Raw genomic sequence first — 25,027 nt, forward strand, 5'->3', positions numbered from 1 at the left:
CGGCGTCTGCAACTCGTAATGTTTGCGCCCCTTCTCTCTCTCCTCCCAGCGTACATCTGCGCCTGCAGAAGGAAGTGCCCCTACCACGGTCGGCTGTACGTCACCGACAACCCACGCCTGTTTCTATTCCTCAGTTTTGCTCAAAGACACGAAGGTAGGGCCGAGTTCGGCCGCGGCCCGGCGTTTCTTTTTTTTTACTTTTTTTTTAACCTCGGCGTTTTGATTGGACCGATTTCCGAGTCTGAGCCTCGTCTCTTGTTGCCGCCGCAGGTGGTGATTCCGATCTCCTGCATCCGCATAGTGAAGAAGCAGAACACGGCTCTGTTGGTACCCAACGCCTTGTCCATTCGCACCGTCGAAGGGGACAAGGTCAGTTTCTCGCCTTCAGCCCCGCGCGCAATCCCGATCGACCATAAAGCCTTGATTTTTTTTTTTTTAACGACGAGTGATGCTCAAGGTCAAACTTTAGTCTTGCTCGACCGCACTGAACTCTGCTTTTAGATTTTAGTCTAATCATTGACTGGGTGGATTTTATGGTACAGGCTTTGCCAGTAAGGTAGACGTTTGATATTAACGCTTTATTCTTTTCTTTTCTTTTTTTTTTGGGGGATCATTTCTCTTGATTGCTCAGTACCCTCTTCGTGTCACTGCGGAACAGAGAATCGTGTTATCAGCTGCTTGCGTTCAGTCTGTCCTCAGCTCGAGGTGAGTGACTCGGGTCGAATGTTAAAAGAATACCCCCCCCCAAAAAATAAAAAAAAATGGTTCTTTTAAAATGGCAGTTTTGTAAATTTGAGGTGGAAGCTTTATACCTGAAGAAAAAAAACAAAAAAAAAACCAGTTTCTGTGTACGCAGACTATCGAACCCATTTGTCAGGATCTGATTTTTCTCCGTTACAGGACGGCAGCACGAACAGCAGCCCCGTCTTCTCCTCAGCCGAAAACAGCTTCGATAAGAGCAAACTTGTGGTAAGAGATCTTTTCCTCCACCGGAAAAAAAGAAAAGTGAAATAACATTGTCGAGTCATTGTCGTAGGGGTCAAACCGTTAACATTTTGTAATTGAAGTATTTTTAACGGGGAGTCTTTATGTACACATACGAGACCAAAAAAAAAAAAAAAAACCCCCCCTCTCATAAACAACTCGGTCTCTTACCAACAGAACTCCAGTCAGTCCAGTCTGGACGACAGCTTGGACCAATTCGACGGCTCCGAGTCGGTGTCTTTGCAGGACCAGCCTCTGCACAGGCCGCACACGGGTGAGAATTCGCCGCCCGATCCCCCGGCCTCGCCGCGAACCGGATTTGCAACTCGTCCTCCGCGCGGGAGAAAGAGCTGCTTGCTCGGTTCTGTTTCGGACGCCGTCGTCTCGCGCTCTCGCCGACGTTCCAGCCGGCGGACGAGCCGAAGTTCAAGGCCTGAAAGAAGTTTCGACGTTGACCCCTTTGTCTTCCTTCTGTCTCCCTTCCGCAGAGGCAGCGCCTCACGGAAACGGCGCCGCTTTTAGGAGCCTGCACATGCAGCAGAGCGACAGCTCGTCTTCTGAGGAGCTGTCTGCGTCAGGTAATGCACGCACGCGACGCGCACTACGCACACGCGCAGGTTCCCAGCTGACATTAGTCACCTGCTTAGGTCCCGCCAAACTTCGGGCTCCACTGCCGAGCTGCTCGCAGCTTCATGTTTTTACGCCTCATTCTCGGCGATCATCCAAAAATTGCGCTCGATGCCGCAGGTTGTTATTATTGTACTTTTTTTTTTTTTTTTAAATCGCAACATTGACACACGATACTCACGGCGCGTTTACATTTCCGTTGGCCGATTTTTTTTTTTTTTTTTTTTTAGGTGGATCGTGGGTCTGGAATGTGACCGGAAAAGCCAAGTCCCTGCTGGTGCAGAGAGAGGCCAGCACCCTCAACACGCTGCTCTTCATTTACTTGATTTTGTAAGTAGCGCCCGCTTTTTTTTTCCGAGCGCGTTCCGTGTTTTTTTCCTCCTCTTTCCCTCCGATCTCCCTTTTTTTTTTACATTTTTTTTGTTTTGTTAATCCAGTCCCATCTTACCTCCCCCGTGCGCTGATCTCATCCCGCCGCTCACTCTCAAACTCGTCACTCTTTTCGAAGGAAAGGTTGAGGAATTTGTCCCGGCGGTTACCGAGCCGCGTCGTCTTGCGGAATCTCGTCGCAGTATATATACGACAATTCTCTCGTTTGACTTTTGCGATCGAGATTTTCCACAATTGTAATTTTGCGCCCGCGAAAGCACGCCGTCGCTTAACGTGCGCGCGCGTTTGATCTCAACTGTGTTGATTTGTGATTCGTTGGCAAACAACAGGCTCGAAACGGACCAAAAAAAAAAAACAACAACAAAAAAATTGTTTATTTAAGCATTCGGGTGCGTTTTGTTCTCTAAAGAACCTGCAGAAAGTTCCGGCGTAAGCTGCTCGGATCATTTGCCGCCACTGTTAAAGAGGCCAGTCGGTGTGACTTGTGCGTTTCATTTGTTTTTCCCTTTTTCTTATTTTGTTGTTTTTTTTTCTGCTGCCGCCGCCGCCGCCGCCGCCGCAGGGTCGTACTGCTGCTGCTGTCTTCAGGCTACATCGGTTTGCGTATCGTGGCCCTGGAGGAACAGCTGACATCCTGGGCGCGCTGCCGGAGTTCAACACCTTACAAAGCGGGTAAGACGTCTTCCTCTTCCGAGTGCCGTCTTTTTTTTGTCTCCCCGCGTGCCGTGGACGCCGTTTTTTTTTTTTTTTCCTTTCGCGCCCCAGAAAAAAAAGACAAAAAACAAACCCAGAACTTCACGCGTCGGTGACACCCCCCCCCCCCCCCCCCCCCCCCCCCCCGGCGGTCGGAGCTCTGCGCCGAAAAAGAAAGAAGCGGAAAACCGAAGACTCGAGGACTCTTTTTTTTTTTTGTTGTTTTTTTGTTTTTTTGTTTCGCCGCGGTCCTCGACTCCCTCGCGACGAACGAGGTCGCGGCTTTGGCGGGCGCCGTCCGATCGTTTCGGACCGCGGCGGTGGGGAAAGCGCGCGCGCGCTTCCGCTGCGACGTTCTAACCGGGCGTGTTCACGTCCGCGGCCGTTGATCTTCCTTTTTTTTTTTTTTTTTTTTTTTTTTTTTTTTTTTTACTGGAGCCGTTTATTCGGTTGCGCAATTGGGTTTTTGTTCTCGCGCTCGAGGAAGCGGGAAAGCAATTCCTGCGATGGGCGCAGCCCGGCTGCCGGGGGAGCTGCACGCGCCGAGTGTTGTTGTCCGTGCGCTAACCCGTTTCCCTTTCGCTTCGCAGGTACCAACAGGACACATAACACTCGCTGGCCGAAGGAGAGATCGGTTGACTCGTGATTTGGAAGATCATTTTTTTTTTTTTGGGGGGGGGCCGGCCTCCTCCTCCTCCTCCTCCTCCTCCCCCCTCCCTCCCCGCCCTCCCACCGCTGACCCGCGGCGGGCGAACTTTGACGTCCTCAGGCTTTGCTGCCAGCATGGCCTTGTGGCCCGTTGCGCAGAGGAAGGCTGGCCGACCTGCGCAATTTTTCAGAGACGACTCGTTGACTCGAAGGGCTATACACACTTCCTCTCGGTGCAGTAACGCAAAAAGGACACGTCGCCGCTCAAGTCACACGTCGCCGAGCCAAAAAAAAAAAAAACCAACAAAAAAAAAAAAAAGCACACGTAAGACGCGTCGCTGCCTGGCTGCAGCGGGCGCCCGTCGTTCAAAACCAAAGCCGAACGGCTCGGGACTCGGCAAGGCGCCGAGGTCGGCACTTTCCTGGCAGAAGCTGCTCCACACGTCTGTGAACCGGCGTCGTCCGTTCTCCTCTCCTCTCTCCCGCCCGAGCATGCGGTCTGAACGGGGCTGACGCCAATCGGCGCTGGTCCTGCTGCAGCGCTTTTACTTTTCGCACCTCGCCGCGAGACATTACAGCCAAAGATGCACAAAGTGCACGTCTTTCGCACGACCGCACGGAGATGACTCTCCCTCTCTTTATTTACCCCTCAATCTCATTCGAGCTGCGCGTTCAAACCCGCCTTTACCTTTTTTGTCAATTCGGCAACCCCCGGGGTGGGCTTCCCCTCGACTCGCTCTCACCTCCTCCTCCCCCCCCCCCCCCCCCCCCCCCCCCCCCCCCCCCCCGTCGGCCGCGGGTTGAAATGACGAAGGCCGAAATCTTTCAAATTCAGACCAGCCCCCGCGGAGAGTTCCCGACGGTCTTTCTCTCTTTCTCTCTTTCTCCGATCCGCAGTGATTTTCGCGGTATCGCTCTCCTCGTCTTCGGCATGATTTTAAACCCGTTTTTTTTTTGTTTTTTTTTGTTTGTTTTTTAAAGATCGATGCTCAGAGGTTGTCTCCCCCACCCTCCGGTGTCCGCAGGATAAACGCATCATCAGTGCACGACATATTTAGCACAACAGGACACGTGGAGGTCGCGTCGGAGGGCACGGACGCGTTTTTGTGTACGGCTTTTTCTACGACTTCGGTCAAGAGTAGATTTCCGAACCCGTCGTGGTTCAGGTGTCTCGCCGACGTGCTGGTCTACCGGGAAAACGACTATCTCGTGTCAAAGTACAAACCTCTCTCTCTCTGACAGACCTCTTTGACGACACAGAGGCAGTTCCAGATTTCTGTCGGGTTATTTAAAGTAGCACCAATAATGTATTTCTAACGTTCACGCGCGTGTGTTTCTGCAATACGGACACTTGACTGATACTGTATTTCCATTTCTCCTCTCGTCGCCTCTAAGAGGAGACTTGTTTTTTTTTTGTTTTTTTTTTAAAGAACCACACTTGCTGCAAGGTTCGAGATTTCAACGGCAAAAACTAAAACGTGGTCCCCGAAAGAAATTTCAATATGCAACAAATTACTATTATGCACGAGAAGAAATGTAATTTATCTTTGTGTGCAGTTTTTTAACTGGAGCTCGATATTTGCGGGGAAGAAAATGCGTAAGCAAGAAAAGGAAGGAAAAAAAAAAAAAAAAAAGATGGGAGTCAAAGGAAGAGCTCAGGCGAGCGAGCGCACTTTAAAAAAAAAAACGTGTTGTGCCTGTCACAAATCCAAGACTCTTTGTGTGTTTTGGATTGAGAGGAAATGGCAGAGCTGGCGTTCTGTGGTACCTTGACGGTGCCAAGACCTTTTTTTTTTTTTTTTTTTTATATAAATTGTTTTCACTCAGGGGGTGGTGGGCGCTACCTGCCACGTGGTTTTAGGTTGTCAAAACTTTTCTTTGGTCATTTCAAAGTCTCGTACTCGTGATGGGTTTCACGTTCTGTACATCTTTGGTGGTTTCTCCAACATCCCTTTGAGAAAAACAAACAAAACACTGTTTTCATTTCGTTTTATTTGACTTGAATAATTGATAAGACTGTATTTGGTGTCCCTCTTATGACCCTTTTTAAAGTAACCTGACGACATATCCATACCACGTGTCAACGATGTAACATCGCCCTTGTTGTGGATGCTCTTCCTGATGAGGTGTAGTGGTTTACTTCTGCCACATCCTCATTCAGGATTTTTCAAATGTTTAGCAAAGGTTTTTTTTTGTTTTTGTTTTTTTCGTAATGCCATATACAGTCAAGTTCTTACAATCCCCCAGCAGGGGGCGGCACACGCAATCACTGTCCTCAAATTGATGTTTAATTCAAGAATCTGGACGAGGGCTGTATTTTGTGTGGTTTTGCACTATTCAGAGTGTTGTAAATAATTTTGTATCATTTGTTAATGTCCTTAATTCTGCTATGTCCTCGATATATTTATTTGCATTCTGCGCAATTCAAAGTAGTCTCTGTGAGATGGCTTTGCAATTGTTCAAAATAAATCAAAACGTTTCAAAGTAAATAAAGGCCTGCGTATTTACCCTTTATTCTTACAACACAAGACTTGTTAAGAATGGATGGAAAATGTGCTCACTGAAGTAGGGGGTGGGGGGGGGGGGGGGGGGGGGGGGAGTGGATCAGGTAGAATACACGCAGGATGCCTGAATTTAATACTCACGTTTCGAGGTATATTCGCTGCCTGCTGCTCAGTTTTTTTTATCGGTACGTACACAGAGAGCATTTTAGAATATGATCCATGAAATAATGTGTGGAAGTCTTGGGCGTCGAAGACACGGCGTTTTGAGCTCCAGATTTTCTGTGGTTGAACCAAAAGCCCATTAGACGATAGATTTAAGGGAGTGTTTAAGCTCGACTGTAAATCAGACCGAACCCCTGGAAAAATAATAATGCTGAATGGTTTCTACACTGCTCATGTTGACATGTAAAAACCTCAAGAGTATATTGTACCGTGATTAGTCTCTGGATATTGATAATTGTATTTTTAAGGCTATGTTCTGGCGAGTTTACTGTGTGTGTGTGTGTGTGTGTGTGTGTGTGTGTGTTGCGGCACAAGAGCATCATCTAGTGGAGGATGTCTCACAAACACGAACTGCAGTGAATGCATTTTAAACTGGGTTTTTAATAATAAATGAGTTTGTGGACCTTCAGTCAGAAATGTGTAAAATAACAACATTCTACTCTTAAAACTGTTTTTTTTCCTGACAACGAAAGGGGAAATGGTATCTGCCCCGGGGCGAGGCGTCGCGTCAAATGAGCGGAAATTCGATTAACCGGGAAAAAAAAAAAAAAAAAAAAATGGGGTCAAATTCTTAAAAAGGAAATGATTATAGACGGAGAATCGGGAGTTGCAGTGAAACCGCATGTCGATTACTGTTTATTCCAATCTAGGTAATCAAAGCAGAAGGTACTTGCATCGCAACAGTCTCGGAACTAATCGGTGTGTTCATGTGTTCAGCCGTCGGGGTTGTTTGAAGGGGCGGGCTCCGCAGTGGTCCCGCTGGTAAGCACACATCTGGAACACGCCTAAAAGAACACGACAGAGGTATTTATGTTCGTCATGAAGTGAAACGTTATCAATCAAGTTTCAGAAAAGAAAGCACGTCAGAAGCATATGGGTCCGTTAGCGTGTTACAGAGGTTGAAAATGTTCCAATCCACTCGTGGTAGCTTTAAATACCGGCAAAACAAAGTTGACCAGTTTACCAAGAACTTAAGTGCGTATTCACTGACTTCGGGTCTCCGGAGAGCCGGAATTGAAGTGATTTCTTAATGAGCCGAGAAAAAAAAAAAGTGAAACGCTGCACCTTCAGCTTGTACGGCGTAAAGGCTGCAGCAGACATCCCTCCAGGTGTCTCCTAATTCTTTTGTGTCTATGCCAAGCAGTATAATGTGCTCCAGCTGCCCATCCTCACTTCTCATTTCCTGTCTGACAAGCCGAGGGTCCTGATTGGTCCAGCACTTAATCTGTCTCGCCAGTCCGGAGGAGATCGTTTGGAACTGGCAGTATAAAAACTTGGCCTACCTGTTGTTTTGTGTTCGAGAGCCATACGTGCTGAATTATGGGAGGTTGTTGCTGAAGCCGGACCTAGACCTACAAAAACGGATTGCCCCCTTTATCTTTCTTTTTGTCTGGAAACGCTAAAAACAGGAGGGTTGTTTTTAGCGGTTTTATTTTGGTTTTAGTCCAAACAGAGAAGCGAAGTTTTTATTTTCACTGCTGGTTTTCTTTTAGGAAAGCTGAGGTAAACTCTTTCGGTTATATTTTGTTTGGTTTAAACAGCATTTCCTCTTTCAGTTGACCCAATTTGTAGGTTTGTACAACTTTTCCAAAACTTTATTTTACTCATTACATCTTGGGTCCTCTTCATGAAACTCCCCAGAGTGGTTCCTAGTGACATAAATACAAGAAAATCCTGGGAGAAAGGTACTCGCTAAATTCTGATAAAGATAAGAGATATTCACAAAATATCTTAGCCCTGAGGAGAGCCTCCCCCCCCCCCGCCAAGGTGAAAAACTGTTGGGAGCAGGGAGGATTTTTAAGTGGCTTAAGATTTTCTTAAGCAGAGGAGTAAATGGTGGAAAGAGGGAGGAGAAATACTCTTCAAGCACTGAATGTCAGAGAGTTAGTGAAACACTGCAGATAAGATTTGCAGGAATGCCGTTTGTAGTCGATCTCATTCGAGACGCGCTCATCTCCCAGCCAACACATCAGCACAATGACAGGAATTAAAGTGAACACGGCCCTTAAGTCTTTGGTAAATGTAAACGGGCACAAACATTTACAGCCTAACGGTGGGATGCAGTTCATTTCAGTTCCACTAGATGTCACTGGTCCATTCTGTGTTCGTTATACTTTTTTTTTTTTTTGGATCAACCAATCACACCTTTATAAGAGCATGCGTCACACCTAGCAACACGGTTAACCGGACCCCACTCACGAAGATAAAAAAAAAAAAAAAGTCTGTTCCCTACTTGCTTAGAGTTGCTCTAAAAAGTTTCCTAAATCGATCCTAAAATAGGACTGGTTTTATGTTGCCTCCCGTTCAACAAACTAGGTCGTAACGTACAGGCTTCTGACGGCAGTTGCACTCCTTGGAAATCCATTCACAACAAACAGAACTGTACTCCCAAAAATGAACGAATGTCATAAAAACCTGCAGCAAAAGCCAAAACAATGGCCACCCAGCCTATGATGTAGGACCAGGAGAAGCGCCAGTCCAAGAAGCGTTTGCCAAAGAAAGTGACGGTCACTCCGGTGTAAATTGCCAAAGCCAGCAGAGCAAGAAAACCTGAGAAGAGAACAAATGTGAAAACGGACACAGAAACGGGTTTCTTGACAATCCTTTTACTTTCACCAAGCGATTCCGCACAGAAAAAAAAATTCGACATAATCACAATTTGTCCGATTTTTAGTCTTTTATTCTATCACCCGGATGTTTGCTGGTTACCTGACAGGACCAGGGCGATGCCTCCTGTGCGGACCCTCCTGCTCTTGGTGCCGTTGGTGAAGGCGCTCAGGCCGAGCACCACGCCGGCGAAACAGCTCAGCACCGCCAGCAGCATGAAGGCCCGAGTGGCATCCCAGAAGGCTGGACAGAGAAGGGTCAGGGCCGCGTAGACATTCTGAGTATACTCGGACAGATACGTGGGCTAACACCAGCTCGTGGCCCTCGGGTGTTATGCCGACATTCAAGTCACGGAGGTCGGTCTCTGTAAACGTTAATTGAACCCAAACGGTTTTGTTTTTTTCGGGGTTTTTTTGTTTTTTCTTCCTTTTGTTAGTTTCTTTTATAAAATACAGCTCTGTTCTGACCGTACAACCCTTCTAACCTTCTGAGAGGATTCACTGCATGAAAAGTTTTCAAACCGGGTTGCTACAATTAGCTGATCTTGTGGGCCGCCATCTTCGACCTTTTTTTTTTTTTTTTTTTTTTTTTTTTTTGTGGGCTGAATATTTTTTTTATCCATAGAGTTCAAAGAGTTCGTGTTTCTAAATGACCTTCTGGCTTGTTTCACTGTCCGTTAACTCGGAGAAGAGAAACCAGTGGTTAAAGCTTTAAAACCCCAATATATTGGCAGACGTGAGCACGAACGAGGGATTGGATTTAAATGGGGATCTATTCACTGAAATATCCAGAGTTACTGCGCGTTTTCATCAGTGTGTTTTTCACCTGACACTTAAAATAATGTTGTCTCGACGTTAGAATGAACCCTTCTGAGCTACGTAGGGAGCGGTCCCTTTCCATGGAACCCGCCGTGTCGCACCACCACGTTTCTACAGTAGCCCAGAAATAACAAACCTAAACTAAAAACTAAATCGTACACGCTGCTGCCGTGAGCCTACTTTCACACACACGGGCAAGTTTGCAACAAATACTGGTCGTGCACTCTCCAACGCTGCTGCCTCTCAAAATAAGAAGCACAAAACATGAACTTAAACCAGGTGCCCCGTTTGAAGTACTCACCGACGGTTATGGTGTGGGCGTGGCATTTGTGGTTGATGCAGAACCTCCAGAGCCCCTGATTGGCAGAGCTGCCCGAGTACCGATACTGCATCCAGAAGTCCGTCGCCGTAGAAACGATGAGAAGCACGAGGGCGGCCACCCCGCAGAGCGTGCCTCCTCCTGCTAAAGTGTACAGCATCGTGGAGAAGCCCGGGAAAACGCTGTCCTTCTAAACATTCAGTAACTGTGCAGAGAAGACAGGACGGGGCGGAGAAGGTACATCAGTTACAGCTCATACGTTTGACCTCCTGCGTCCTGAATAAATCAGCAGCACTTACAAGTCCTCACTACATGTATTACTTACTATCCATTTTGAACAAATTTTCTATTGATTAAGTGACAGTACTTGGATTTGTTTTGCCTTTATAGACGTTCTGCTGTGAACCTGCGAGTTCCACAGTTCATACATTATAAACGCCTTCGGCTAAGCTCTGCATCAGGCGTGTTACACGAAAACATCCATAATACATCTTCATCTGTATCCATTCTACATGGCAAATGTCAAGTTTCTGTGACACTTTACAAAATACTACCACCTCTAAACTGTTATAAGTTGTGAGACGGACACAATCGAGAACTTGCCGCAGGTTTTAATTAAACACAAATCGGTGAAATCCGCACGCGCGTCCAGGCCACCTCTGAACGCGGCCGGAACAAATCGGATCTCGGTGCGCCCCGAGTGTGTTTCCACCTGTACTTTTGCAGGCCACTGGTTGATGTAGCCAAATGGAAACGGGGTGAAAGACCAAAAAGCTCCACTAATGTGCACGAAAAGCTGCCTGCCTCTGGTTTAAATGAAGGTGCGTGCGAGCCCGAGGTTCAAGGCCCACACTGTGGATTGAGCCCATCTTCATTTAAAGCAAAAAAAAAAAAGTAAGTTTCTTCAGTTAAAAAAAACAAACAAATAATTTCCCCTTTTTGAAACATCAACATATTATCTGCATGATCCACTTTGATTAAAAACAGCAATGTGCAGTTTACAATTCATGTTCCTGCATCAGATAAGAAAACGATTCATTCTTCAAAATGCAATCAAATTGGTTGGAGCCAGCAAAAGCACTTGACCCAAACTCCTCTGTGACAATGAGCTTGCCTATCAGGCAGTTCAGAGCCATTGTTCACCACTAATTCCCCTCCGTGCATCACAAACTAATCTTCTAATACCGAGCAACTGAACTGTCAGCACTGTTGCTGTCACGCGGCCAGCAAACCAAATGATTTCATCCGCAGATCTCAACTCCTAGACCTCTCACCGTACAGCTCTTTTAAAAACGGCACAAATTCACCAAGGCACATCCAAAGAAGACCTTAAACGACTGAATCCCAAATATGTCTGACGATATTGCTGTTGATTTTTCTCAATTAACTTGAACCAACATTAGGGTCTCCAGGCCCAGTTTGTAAAGCTCTGCAAATATCCCCATTCAATAGGACAAACCCGAGTCTTAAACTTCTTGTAGTTCTTGTTGCTCTCCAAAAGCAGGTTTGGTAAAAAAAAAAAGAAGAAAAAAAAAAAAAAGACCTCAAAGAAGAGTAGCATCTTCCTGGAAGTACAGTAAACGCAGGTTCTGTGTATTTCCAAATCGTTTTTGTGTTTTCCTGGTACCTCTGGTTTGGTTGGTCTCTCTCCCGGGCTGCTGGCTGGGACAGTGTGCCTATCCTTTTTAAGCCCTGTACCTCTGGCTCTCATTGTCCACCGCACAAAAGAGGGAATGATCGAGCGCAGCATGTGAGTGATGGTAAATCCCCCCCCCCCCCCTCTTGCCCTCCTCTCTGCAGTCACCTCCATCCCTCTGTCACCCCTCTGCCTCCAGCCTCTTGCACCTGATCTTTCTCCTCGTGTACTTCACGGCTTCCTTTCATTTTGTTTCTTCATTCAATTGTTGTTGAAGAATAGTTGTTCAGACTTGACGCCCACTATGGGATTATTTCTGTCAAAGGCCGTGATCATGTCCCAACCCCACCCAGTTTAGCCATGCCGGTCATAGGAGTATGCCGGCAGTCCTCATCAACTGCAACTTCTTTCATGTCAATCCAGCCTGTGTGAATTCTACCTGATATGTGTGTCTGCATCTTTTCAAGCAAACACGGCGCTTACGGGGAAATATAAAACTCCTCCAATTTTCCACTTTATATATATATCTTTATTTAAATGGTGAGCTCACAACTTCAAAGTGTCCCTTAAAAATATGTTTCTTTATTCAAAAGCAAGAACAGCACGTGTTAGACAGCGACTATTTTATCATTGTAACGGTTTCACCCTTTTGACCCCCCCCCCGGCAGTCTCCTTATTTGTGTCACACTTGTGTGCAAACATTTAAACTCCCACAGGTGGACGGTGACACTGAATATGCCATTATGAGCCACACGTAAAGTAAAATCTGATGCATAACATGACAACCTGCGACACACTCTCAAGACTGTTTAGTTGCAGTATATTCCAGTTTTATGTTTGCTTCACATCCCTCACTCACTTTGCGAACTACAATAACAGCATGCATCAGCACTTCATTTTTTTGTATTTGTGACTGAGCTCTTGCCACGACTTCTACTATTTCCGCCCTTTTCCGGTCACTTTTTCTGGTTGTTCTTTACTGTGCTCATCTTTTAAGAATGACCCCAAATTTGCTGACCAACTGAGCCAGCGCTGTGAATGTGATCATGCCAGAAATGGGTTTCTAAAACTTTATAGTCAACATTTACTTATTCCAATGTGGCAAAGACATTTGCAAATTCTTGACCACTGAAATCTCAAACCTGAGCATGTTCCATTTTCAACCTTCTCAAGAAGCACTAATTATCCAAAAACATTTTAATAACAGGAACAACAACTTGAATTTCTACATTTAAATGTGCACATGTGGATAGGTGATACATTTTCTGCATTGCAGTGACATTATACGAATTTACAGTTGACAAGTCATGTGAAAAATTACCTAAATAAAGCTGCAACTAAATAAATAAACCTCTAAATCCATCCAGACATATGAAAACCTCTACAACTCTTACAAAAAGGCACATTATGATATGCACAACCAAGTGTGGCTTCTTTCCACAACAAATATAAACTATATAAGGAGCGGTGCTGTAATGATTTGTTCTGTTTAAATGCTCGATGTCACGTTGCACCAAACTCGAAATCTCTTCTAGTTCTCATCTGACCTTCATTTTTTTGTACCTAGTTCTGACTCTGGCTGGAAAAAAAAAAATCTGAGTTTGGCATTGTGAGCGTAAACTAAACTAATTCAAAGTGTGCTTGCAGAGAATCTACTCTTTCTTTCACTGTAGGCATGATTGGCCATCTCTACATTGTATTTACACCTTTTGCCATTTAATCTGTACGCTCTTACAAAAGATACAAGCACAAATGTGTTAAGTGAACACAGACACTCTATATTTGAATATTTAAAGTAAAAATCTCAAAGATTTAAAAAAAAAAAAAAAAAAGTCTGTTAGGTTACTATCTAACTACTGAATGAGGTAACACAATGGTGCTCGAGCCTGTGGCGGTTTGGTTAAAGCCCTTGCATTTGCATTCTCACAGACTGAACAAGTTGGGCGTAAGCGAAGCTGACGCAGCAGGCTTGCTTCCCGCTTATCGCCGTAGGTGTCGCCAAAGAGAACAAAACGGTGCCCTTTGAGGTTGTTACTTTAACTTCACACGGGTTCCAAATGGAAACGCTGAAATATCTTTGTTTCCTCTCTTTATGGCATTTGTAGATTGTTCTTATTTTTTTTTTTTCCTTTTAATTTAACTTTAATCGCACGTAAAAACTGTAAAGCCAGATACACACAGATTTCCAAAACGCCACGTTTGCCTGCACACACGAGCACATACTCACAAAGACATAAACGGTAGTATTCAAGCATACGCGCACATATGAACTGTCAACTTTAAAGTGGCTGCATGTTCTACCTTAAAATACATGTTGCGCATTTTATATACACACACGCACACGCGCACACACGTACGTCAGTTTAAACTGAGCGACATATAAACAGCTTGATGCTCACGGTATGTTTGCACAGAAATACACACGCGCGCGCACGCTTCACGGGGCAGTTGGTGATCCCGTGTCGGGATGTCTGTGGACACCGTGCTCTTGTGCTCACTGCTGCTTCCGTTGTTTCTCACTGTTTCTCTGACCGTCAGGGGCCCGGAGCCCAGAGGATGACAGTTCGATCTGCAGACGAGGAGAGGAAGGTCCGGTCATGTGGGTGCCACCTGCATTGGATCACCTTGTCCAAGTGCTCCCCTGCCACTGTCTGAGGGAGGGGCTTTGTTAGGTCACCTAGGGTCAGAGAAAGTGAAACATCACACGTGGGGGGGGCGGGGGGGAGGGGGGGGGGCAGACACACTTAGCAGTAAGCAATGTTTCTCATGACACTGTAGTCTTGTAACTGTAGTCACAAAATGGAAATCAAGGTTTAAGTTTTTCAGAACAGATTTTTTTTTTTTTTTTTTTTACCTTGAAGGTCACTGATGATGATCCTGTTGTCATAGGAACCGGTGAGGAGATGATGGGCTCCAGGTGAGAAGCGCACGGAGCGAATGTCGCTGCCGTGGGGGCGGTACGTCTGAACTATGCGGCCCCCTCTGATGTCATACAGCATGCACGTGCTGTCCTCCTGACCGGTGGCCAGCAGGCGGCCGCTGGGATCCACTGCCACTGAAGCAACTGCACTTCCTGTGTGAGACACAACAGTAAGATGTTTTCCGTGACGGGGTGCAGATCAAAGTTGCCGGCCAACTGGTTGGCTTTTGCGTGACGACAATTTCAAGTCGAGAACAAAAGAACTAGCGAGTCGTTTATCACACCGAGGACCGGCCCGCTGGATTTAAAGGGAGAAAGTGATCATTTCCAGTGTTAATTTCAAAGTGAGAAATATGACTTTTTTTTTTTTTTTTTTTCATAAACAGCAACTCCTGATTCGAAAAAGTTTCCTCTACGGACTGATCTACTTTTTTTGTTTTGTTTTAACATTCGCTTTCATTGGACAATATGTTGAATTACTGGCTGTGATCCAGAAACTTCATGAAGCATTAGCCTCTTTCTGTGGTTCAGCTGTGATATTCCTGTAACCTACAGCAGTGTGGTACCAGTGATTTGCAGCTGAATCGGCTCCAATAAGAGTCATTCTCGATGTGACTCACCCGAGCCGTGCAGAGTTGTGCCCACCACCCGAACACAGCTGGGCACCCGCAGGTCCCAGAAGCGCACGGTCTTGTCCTGCGAGCCGGAGGCGATCATCCAGCCTCCCCACGTGTACAGAGTCAGAATGTGACCTGTTCAAACAAAAAAAGGGTCTTAAATAGATGTTATGTATTGATCTTGTTGTACCGAGTTGCGACTACAAGCCTGGTTTATTTCCTGTTAACTACCTCGTGGTACTGTACTTTAGATACTTTGCAAATACCCAAGTAGGATTGTTGTTTTTTTTTTCCAAGGCTTTATGACAGACCTACGCAGATGAGCCACCATATTTACACGCTGATAGCAAACCTGCAGCGTTTCCCTGAAATGTTTTCTCTCGCTCATTTGCGGGTGACGAGCCGGCGTACCCGTGTGTCCGCTCAGGGCGTGGAGGCCCTGCCCTCTCTGACAGTCAGTAGTGTAGATGTTGCAGTCTCCGGCCCCGGCGCTGATCAAAATAGAGCCTCCGCTCTCAGGTCCCTCCATGAAGGCCAGGTCCCGGATGGTACCATCGTGCATGCTGAACTCCAGGTCTGGACCTGAATCAGAGTACATTCGGAGGGGGAGACAAAGAGGGTTACAAGCAGCTCGATAACAGGAGAAGGATGATGGTTTGCCCCCGTATTTTCTGCTTCGACTGTAATTTTACTGAAGCTTAACTCAAAACTCATAAAACAGTACCTGTGGCATTGCAGCTCTCTGCACTGAAAGGCAAGACTTTGACGTATTTATCATTGGATCCGGTGGCCAGCAGCTGTCCACAGTGGCTCCAGGCTACACAGTAGATGGAGCCCTTGTGATGTTTGTTCCTTCTGAAGCGCACCGTCGGCTGCTTGACGGCACCGGAACCACTTCAGATACAGATACAGGTGAAAATTGGAGTAGGAGGAAATGATTACAAAAATGTATGTCTCACAAAAAAAAAAAAAAAAAAAAAAAAAAAAGGCAGCTGGTATTTACATATTTTAACTAATCATTCTTAAACCTTTTTATGTATGAACAAGCTTATTTTTTTATATGTTAAATATATATTATATATTAATTTATGCCCAAACTAAATATTATTTCTGGTAAAAAAAAAAAAAAAAAAAAAAAAATTCTCATAAATTTCCGACTTTAATTTGACCCCTTGCCCCCTTTTTCTTAAAAAATGACATGAGCCTGTACAGTTTTTTTTTAGTCACGTTCACAGTTGCTCATGAGCTGTGGACATTTACAACAATCCTAATATTGGCGCTTTTTCAGACGATTATTGTCAACGTCCCATCATCTATTCTGCAAATTCATTCAGTACACGATCTAGAATCTTGCAAGAGTAGTTCATGGTAATGACGTGTGGGTGCGTGTGGATGGCTCCTACCTGGTGGTCAGTGTTTCCGGGTATCCACAGACTCTCAGGGTTTTGGAGTTGGAGCCGACAGCGTAGAGAGCTCCAGAGGGATGGAAGGCCACCGCACGCACCGCCTGCGTGTCCTCCAGCTGATTCACTTTAACAAACTGTGTCTTGGACTTCCCTGGCTGTACAATACAAAACAAATCATCCTTAATGACAGGATGAGCGTCATCGAGTTTGCAAATGTGTTTTAGCATTTATTGTGATGAGTAAAAGTAGGACTAAGAAGCAGAACAGCAGGCAATGTAAAACTAAGAACCATCAGAGTAACAGACTAACAGAAGTCTGTCGTAGATTTTGTTGTCGGTTTACAATACCTCATGTGTGTTACGTGTTGCAGAGCAGCCAGAATCATCTTGGTTTGTGGGACCAGACGCTCTCATTCTTTCAGCACTGATAATGATAATACAGACACACGCAGATTCAATTTAAAGCTGTACATCTAATTTTGCAACAATCCGATGTTATGGCGCGTGACATTTGGTATCCATCAAAAAGGTTTCAGAGTGAGATGATGATGTTTCACATGATAGGAAATTCTTACTATAAAAAGCTCTATTTGCTGCAGAGCACAGGAATGAAATGCTCGCTTATCTCAAATCGACACGAGTCGATAATGAACGGTATTTTAGCAGCTTGAAGATTGTAGGAATCATCACAAGAAAAAGTCTTAGATTATACCTTAACATAAGCAAACCTGAGACCGGCTGGTAAGAAGTGGATGTTTTGGTGAAGACCAGTGACCAGACACTCAGCAGGCTCTTACCTCTGACTGGTCAGCACCGGGGACTCACTGAGGGAGGGCAAGCCGTGGCTCCCAGTGTTTACCGGGGTGCTGCTGCTCACCCCGCCCCGCTTGTCCTGCGGCGGCCCTTTGTCTGGAGTGTGGCGGGTGTTGGACGCCCCGGGGCTGGACGTGCCGTTGTTCCCCGTCAGTCCGTTCCACTGCTGACCCAGTTGTGACATCACCTCATCTCCGCGGTGGTCGATGCCCACATTCATCTCCTCCAACTTCTGAATGGATCTGGACAAAGACAAGCTCTCCTGTAGCGCTGGGGTTGTGCGTGCCTCCTCACCGATACTGAATCTTTGTGGTGTGTCTTCCTCACCTGCTGAGGAACGTCTCGGTGAGGTTGTGCTGGGCTGCGTCCTGCGGCTTCACCCCTCCCTCCAGCAGCATCTGCTGGTAAAGCTGCCTCTGCTGCTGCTTCTGCTCCAGATGTTGCTGCACGCGGAGACGTTGCCTGTAATACTCCTGGATGTGTTCTGTGGAGTCCCGACGCTGGACACACCGAGACAGACGGACGGACAGTGTGAGCAAATACAGACGTTGTAAGGTGTGTTTTAGCAGAAGCTGTAGAAATCCCTCGCACAGTCTATCATCCAGGTAAAAATGAATTTGTCAGAATGCTATTTATTATTGATTTGAAGTATTCTCTGCTTCAAAGCATGGCAGTGCTTCACACACACATGAAAGTACACACACACACACACACACACACACACACACACAGACACAGTAGATTATAATAGAAAAACTCTTTCCAAAGCCACTACTGACAACTCTTCAACTCCCAAGGCCTCGTCCTCCATCATCCATCCCATAAAAAAGATTTCAAGGACCTTATCAAAGCTATTGAGTCTAAAGTTTATTCTCCTTCATGCCTCTCACCACTTTTCATACATATACATACATACACACACACACACACACACACACACACACACACACACACACACACACACACAAAACAATCTAATCTCAAAGTACTTTGCGCCTCTAGATGGGACCTGGGATGCATAAAGATGAGCGATGATGAAAGCAGCGGGCCATCTTGAGTGTGACCGCACATCAAACCAGATTATGTGCTTCCAGTGTCCATGATCTCCACCCTCTACACCGGGACAGGGGGCAGCAGGGTGCAAGTGCCCCGTGGACGGGTGTGGTGGAGAACTCGGGCAGGATTTATGATGCAGTGGAGGTATTGAGACCAGGCAGTTCAGGGGTAAGTTAATTCTATATCTCTTAAATCTGGAGTGATGACTCCAGAGGGAAGACAGACTCAAAGCCTCCCTTTGACTTTGACTCAAGTGACCAGACGGGCAAACATGGCTTCTTTTTTTTTCTTTTTTTTGACAGTCTTTATAAGATTCATGAAACCAATCTATCCCGAGCAGCCAAATGTGAGGACCTCCCACAACTTCACCTGTAAACTTTACACCTTAGATTCAAATAGTCTATTACACATTTTAGGTTACATTGGATGACACTTTGTGTCATAAATCTATTGTCTGTTTAAGGTCTAAAGTGCATCACACAGCACTAATGACGCCACTAATGACGGCCTGCAGTTAAATTACCTCGTGTGTTTCAGCGTTGCAGGGAGGCCCGCCATCTTTTCCGGGAGTCAGAGGGGTGCGTGTGGTGTTGGGTTCATCCAGCCCTTGCGGGTGCTTCCTACAGTTGGAAAAATGGATACACGTGTTACTGTATCGAAATATTTTCAGTCTATTTGCATTCAAATTGATTTGAGGTCATGTAGGAAGTACATAACATTTCAAGCCCAAAAACAAACAACAACAAAAAAAAGATTTGACGTATACTAAAATGTAATACAAACAACAGTAACAAGTGCAAGTGACAAAACCATCACCCATCACTAAAATGAGACATAAAAAAAAAAAATTTGATTTGTATTGACTAAAAGAATCACTTTGTTGTTTTTGCTTATTGCATTAATTGGAACCTTGTGTACATCTGCATATTATACGACAAGATCAATTCCTGTTTGGGATGACAAAACTCGTGAACTTGCTCATACTGAAGATCAAAGCTATTTTACTTTGTCCCAGTTGTGGGCATTAATTGCATCCAGCAGGTGGAGCCAGAGAGACCTTGACGTTATCCCATGTCCACCTTGGCACTGTGCAATTTTCTTTGTAATGACCTCCTTAAGCAAGAAACCTGTGAGCTCACCTGCAATGAGCTGCTGTACGTTAAATCATCCTGCCGTGCTGCAGTGTTTTCATCGCTCTCGGCGCGACCACGACTTGCCAATTTTGCTTTCTGTGCCCAGTCCACTAAGCGGAGAAACTGACAGCGACGGGGGACAACAAGACTACAATCCAGAGTCAGGCACAAACCCAGGAGGCCACAGACTTGGGCCCAAATGAGCCGTGAAGACCCCCGTGAAATATCTAAGCCGTAAAATATCAGCGTTTCCATAAGGAATTACCTTTTCATTTACGGCTTGAATTCAGTACGGCTCAGTACGCTGGGTTTCAATTGTGAGTCATCAGGTGAGGGTTTTAAATTCTAGTGCATCCATTAACACGCTGCACTATAATGTGCTTTGTGTAGCTCTGTTGACAGATGAGGCGGGATGCCTCTGTTAAGGTGGGGCTAATAGGATTAATGGGGCTATAGATAGAGTCATACAATAATATCTACTTACTTGGTTTAATACTTAAGGTTGCAGATGAACACGCTCGGAGAGACAGACGAATATTTATAAAAGGAAAAATAAGCATCTGCCTATGGTATATATTATATTTACTCCTGTTATTGTTTTTTTTTTTTCATTAAAATCTCATTATGTAGAAAGTGGCTGTGACATGATGAAAATATGATGTAAAACATATGCAAAAAAATAAATAATAATACACAGCAAAGCGGATATAAACAAAGTAGAAAGGTTTAACAGAGCAGTCTTAGTGGTTAGTTGTTAGTAATGAAGGATTAGTCAGGATTTAAATAATTCACTTTTCAAGAAGCAATTAATTCAGGGTTTTATGAATTTAACATCATTATATAATAATAATTTTTTTATCACAACACTGAATGAAGGTAGATTTTTAGCCAACAATAGGTAAAGATTGATTTTTCTATCTCGAGGTCTCAATCTTCAAATTGAATCCAAGCATGAAATTTTATGTTTTTTTTCAGCTCCATTCATGTGTTTTTATATTTTTAAAAGTTGTCTATGTTTTTTTAGTTTAAGACTCAAATGAGTCAATTCTGTAAAATATAAATGATTCTCAGATACAATCTCAACAATTTCAATTGCTAGAACTATTTTAGACAAGAATCAAAAGGTTTTAATATCATGGAGGGAAATATACTTTGCCCTGTATGTTGCAGTGTAATTTGCCACGTACTCTTCAACATGGCGGACACCTGTAGTGTTAAGTCCCACACATTCAGTGCTCCAAGCAACTCAAGACTTTTTCTTTCCCCTTCGCTCCGTCTTTAATGCTTACCTCTCAGGTGAATCGTCCTGCTGATGCACATTATTCTCCACGAGGCTCCGACTGAGAGCAGACTTCATGTTCGCCTCCATGCCTCTCTTGTCCTGCGCTGCCAGGCCGTGGGACAGGCCGTCCAGAGCTGGGTTGAGGGATCTGGACATGTAGGTGTCCGCTGAGTGAGGTCTCTGACTAAAAGGTGAGGTAGGGCAGGGGGACAGTCGGTTGATTAACGGAGTGAGGAGGTCGGCGTGGCCGGCCCTGCTGGGCTTCACCAGGCGGTCCACGTGGATGCTGAGCGTCTGCTGCTGGAAGGCGCAGGAGAAGGCGCCCGGGGAGAGGTTCTGCAGCCAGGAGAACAACGACAAGTCCAGCTCGTCGCAGCCGTTCCCGCAAAGCATATCCACGCCGAGCAACACCTCGCCCTCCGTGATCTCCTCACCGGTTGCTTTACTCTAGAAAACAGAAAGGTACAGTCAGATTCACCAAACTTGTTTTGTAAACTTTTTTTTTTTTACTATATATTCAAATAGAATCTAAAACAAACTTTTATTACAATAGACGACACAAATTAGTTCAAATCAGAGAGGGTTTTTGTACCAGCAGACAATGGGCTACTTTGCATTAAAATATCTTTTGATGGACTTTTGAGTATCTGCACAGGTTTGGAGAAGAAGCACCTAGCAGCTTTGAGCCTTTTTTTTTTTTTTTTTTATCAGGAACTGAAGTATAATTGTAACCCTTTTCATTTTCATATTACCTGACAGAACTCGACACAGCACTCATAAAGGATCCCTTTGATCAGCAGCTGGAAGAGGCGGTTCCCGCTCGCCCTGAAGCCGGCCTCACTCAGCTTCCTGTCCGCGGGGATGAACTCCGCCACCATGGTACAGGCCTCATCGAAGCAGTGGACGCGCGCCGTGCTCGGGTTCCAGTCTTTGAACTCGGCGTGGTGCGTGAGGCGAGGCAGGGTGAGGAGGAGACACAGCTTGCTGTAGTCCTCCTTGGTCGGGCAGAACTCCTCCACAGTGTGGAGGCACTTGACGGCCTGTTGCATGGTGAGCTCCAGCTGTAGATGACAGAGGATTTAGAGGACCGGTGAGTCTTTTGAGGTGATTCTATTTAGGTCTGTTTTATGAGGAAGCTCACAGATATTATCTTGATAAAGGATGGTATTATAAAAAACATCAGACAACGGGACGGCAGCCAGCAAAACCTAATGTGAAACCTACTTTTCACCAGTTTAAAAGAGTGACCAACACACCTGACTTTTTTTTTTTTTTTTTTTTTTAAAGTCGTTATCTTCATTAATCTGACGGTAACTTTGTTTCGCTTTTGGGTGGTTTTATTGCAAAAAAATAATAATTTTGAAATATGAAATAAAAATATTTTCAAATAAAAGGTAAAACATTACTGATTTACTGTTTCTTTACCAGTGGGTCAGGATGTCTTCAATTGGGACACTGCCTGAGAGCTAGAGAACATCCAAACAGTATGTAACTACAAATCTGTGACTCTTTCATTGAGAAGGACACCTTTTCTCTGTAATAATTTAAATTTAGCTTCTACACTGTTTTATAAACCGTTTTTCATATTCACGTACTGGATTATCATCCCAATTTAAAAATCACAGGCTTCTTCTATTGACGACTGAGCAGCTCCACTGGAGCAGGATGATATTAGGGTGCTACGCTTCAAGACTTTTTGAGCGTATTTGGATTCCCAACTCCTGACCTAGTAAAATGAGTCAAATTACAGGTATGCAGTGTAGTCAATTAAATGTATACATACGTTATGAGGGTCTTCAGCAGCTGACATGGCGTTATTTACACACAGAGCTTCCAGAAACTTCTGCTTCAGAATGATGTAACGAAACCTGGAAACACAAAGCTACTGTCAGTATTAAGAAATTAACTTTGTTGTTCAACCCTCTGGTTTCTTGGTAGAATTATCCTCATAACGTCATTTTATTAGGCTGGTTTTGAAATGCTCTACGTTTGTGTGGAGTGGTTGGTGACTGGTGAGACATAGAGGATGTCAGTACTATGGCATGATCATACCACTACAGTACTGGGCTTGACCTAATTCAGTTCCTAAAGCTACCACCCTTCGTGCTTTACCGGCAAATCCAGCCTGGACACCAGTGAAAAGAAAAATCATCAGCGCTGCCCTTAATAGAATATTTAAAGTAAAACATCAGTTTCAGTGAGGCCTCAAGTTCTCTTCCTGGTGCCTAAACATCAAATTAAAAGCACTCTGGTCTTTAAAAATGCCCTACAGATGTTGTCGGTAAAGAGTTCATGTAAATCATCCCTTAACATCATTCCTTTCACCTTTTCTTGTCGAACTTGTCCATCCCTTCTAAAGGTTGAATGAACTGCATCACCTCCTCCCACTGGCCGTCCAGAATGAGTTGCCTGTTGAAACAAACCCATCAGAAATATAACGTGGCTCTTTAGGAAGGCTGAGACACGTTACAAACCTCCTACAAAAGTCTGCAAAAACGAAGACTTGTGTGAGATTTCTTGGTCCTCTCCTGCATGGCATACAAGCGTGCTGTCACACCTGAGGAAGAGCATGTCGTCAGAGTAGAGTCCGTTAATGACACCGCTCTCTTTCTCCAAGGCCAGCATGCTGATGTGCAGCTTCCTGGAGTTGAGGAAGTCCAGCATCAGCTTGATCACCTCGACCTCCTTGATGTTGATCGTCTCTTCTGCCGTCATGATTGCAGATCTGTGGTTGCAGCTTATAGCTGGCTGGAAACAGAGAGAGAGAGAGAGAGAGAGAGAGAGAGAGAGAGAGAGAGAGCAGCAGACAGGCAGGTTGGAGGCAAAGTTGCATCAAAACGGGTAAATACTTATGCTTAATGGTCCCTAATATAAAATGAAAGAGCCAAAGAATTATAATTTACCTAAATCATTGTTTACCTTCGTAAAATTACTTTCGTCACATTTTAGTAATTAGAATCCAGTCTCTTATCTGGGACTTTTCTTTTTTTTAACACCTACATTACTGTGGCCTCCGTAGGCAGACTTGCAAGAGCGTACACGGGTATTCTGTGCCATCTGTGCCATCGATTTGCGTTTTTCATTGGCACGTTATTCCTAAAAGGTGGCTCGTTTTTCTATGATGCTTGGAAATGACTATGCACGCAGCTCTTGCAGAGTTGGCCTATACACGGTTAATGGCTGCAACATCACACAAGCAGCTTTCGCGAGAAGGGGGGGTCTTTATTATGCACGGTGCACTCGCCCCGTCTCGGCGTCAACACGGATAGAGAACGCGGTGATGCCGTCGGGTGGAACAGCAGCCGGTGACACCGCCCTGTCCCCCCCCCCACACACTCCCACTCCCACCACTGCCCGCCCGCACACACACACACACACACACAAACAAACATCCAAGACCCCCGGTCCTGGATGTGACGAGACAGCAGCTCTGCGGCCCGAACCCTGCAGCCTCAGCACTTTATCTGCGCGCAGACACGCCTTCTTGACTTGGTAGCACAATTAGCGCTCACACACACAAAAAAAAACAAAAACCCCATCGTCCGCTCACTGGAAACACACGCCGGACGCACACAGATCGCCGGCGATGTCATTCACTTTGTCTGCCAAACGTGCAGACGCCGCGCAGAGACTGCAGCGCGAAGCTCAACACGCCGCCGTGGACCCGCGCCAAACTCCTCACCTGTCAGTTTTGCGCCGGCGACACGCCGCATTAAAGCCGCTCCGCTCCGGCTCCGCAGACTCCAGATGCCACAGCGTCCACCACGACGAGGACAAGAAGCGGCGGGCTTTGAGATCCTCGGCAGCGTTTCCAGAAAGCTCCCCTTTGCGCCTTATTCCTTGTACACAGCTCGCGGTTGCCATGCGGACGCAGCCGCAAACCAACAATCAAGTGTTGTTGCAGTGACGCCCGGTGGTCACACCTACGACACGGGCACGGGAACTTTCAGAGGGAGGGGGGGGGGGGATAAAAGAGATAGGAAGGTTTCATGATGACATAGAGGTGGCTATACGTTATTACATATATACATTTTTTTTTTTTTTAAATAACATAAAAAAAGCAATCAGTGTTATCTGCTTTCTCTTCAGACATTTACATCATTTAAATTGGCTAATGCCATTAAGCTATAATAGGATATCAAATAGGCATCTCAAAAGGTATTCATTGGTTTTCTGAAAATACCATATAAATCAACCAAACTACAGATCCATTAACAATGTGAAAGGAAAGAGTTTTTTTTTTCTTTCTATTTTTGTAGTTTTTTTGTTTGCTTGTTCCATTTAGTTTTGTTTTTTGTTTTCTTAAATGCAGAATGCTGACTTCATAGCTCTCTTAATATTTAAAAAAAGCAG

General features: G+C 45.2%; 3 protein-coding genes across 3 annotated transcripts in view; 1 reads left to right on the forward strand and 2 right to left on the reverse strand.

The window, feature by feature from the left end:
• Window positions 1–3,303, forward strand: part of LOC138200662 (GRAM domain-containing protein 2B) — a 13,842-nt gene extending 10,539 nt beyond the window's left edge. Inside the window, 12 exon segments of the mRNA XM_069153542.1 lie at window positions 14–108; window positions 110–154; window positions 271–373; window positions 637–677; window positions 679–705; window positions 901–969; window positions 1,162–1,258; window positions 1,473–1,562; window positions 1,842–1,941; window positions 2,564–2,631; window positions 2,634–2,673; window positions 3,285–3,303. Of these exon segments, the coding sequence (XP_069009643.1) occupies window positions 14–108; window positions 110–154; window positions 271–373; window positions 637–677; window positions 679–705; window positions 901–969; window positions 1,162–1,258; window positions 1,473–1,562; window positions 1,842–1,941; window positions 2,564–2,631; window positions 2,634–2,673; window positions 3,285–3,303 (794 nt within the window).
• Window positions 3,304–6,781: 3,478 nt separating this feature from the next.
• On the reverse strand, window positions 6,782–11,622 carry lim2.2 (lens intrinsic membrane protein 2.2). The gene is given in 6 exon segments (XM_069153544.1): window positions 6,782–6,823; window positions 6,825–6,853; window positions 8,484–8,618; window positions 8,778–8,918; window positions 9,795–10,017; window positions 11,440–11,622. Coding segments are annotated over 6 exon segments (753 nt in total).
• A 1,008-nt stretch (window positions 11,623–12,630) lies between these two features.
• LOC138200591 (WD repeat-containing protein 47-like) lies at window positions 12,631–24,553 on the reverse strand. Its single transcript, XM_069153394.1, has 16 exons — window positions 24,357–24,553; window positions 23,232–23,422; window positions 23,000–23,083; window positions 22,458–22,542; window positions 21,427–21,735; window positions 20,682–21,121; window positions 18,783–18,879; window positions 17,531–17,703; window positions 17,188–17,445; window positions 16,739–16,814; window positions 16,389–16,546; window positions 15,710–15,879; window positions 15,397–15,567; window positions 14,989–15,120; window positions 14,303–14,521; window positions 12,631–14,125 (listed from the first exon to the last, which is right to left on the reverse strand). Exons 2-16 carry the CDS (start codon window positions 23,387–23,389, stop codon window positions 13,983–13,985), a joined length of 2,673 nt encoding a protein of 890 aa, XP_069009495.1. The 5' UTR covers window positions 23,390–23,422; window positions 24,357–24,553; the 3' UTR covers window positions 12,631–13,982.
• Window positions 24,554–25,027: the final 474 nt, after the last annotated feature.

Source organism: Embiotoca jacksoni, unplaced genomic scaffold (genome assembly GCF_022577435.1).
Source record: "Embiotoca jacksoni isolate LCO1_2020_lvr unplaced genomic scaffold, fEmbJac1.0.p SCAF_19, whole genome shotgun sequence".
Taxonomy (NCBI): Eukaryota; Metazoa; Chordata; class Actinopteri; family Embiotocidae; genus Embiotoca; species Embiotoca jacksoni.

Bases quoted from the DNA above. Each gene is read 5' to 3' on its own strand.
- LOC138200591 (XM_069153394.1), bottom strand. From the start codon at position 23,389: ATGACGGCAGAAGAGACGATCAACATCAAGGAGGTCGAGGTGATCAAG. The intron at 16,547-16,738 runs GTATTGTAAACC...TGTATTGTACAG, and splicing joins CAACACGTAACACACATGAG to CCAGGGAAGTCCAAGACACA. The intron at 15,121-15,396 runs GTACGCCGGCTC...TTGTTTGAACAG, and splicing joins CGCCCTGAGCGGACACACGG to GTCACATTCTGACTCTGTAC.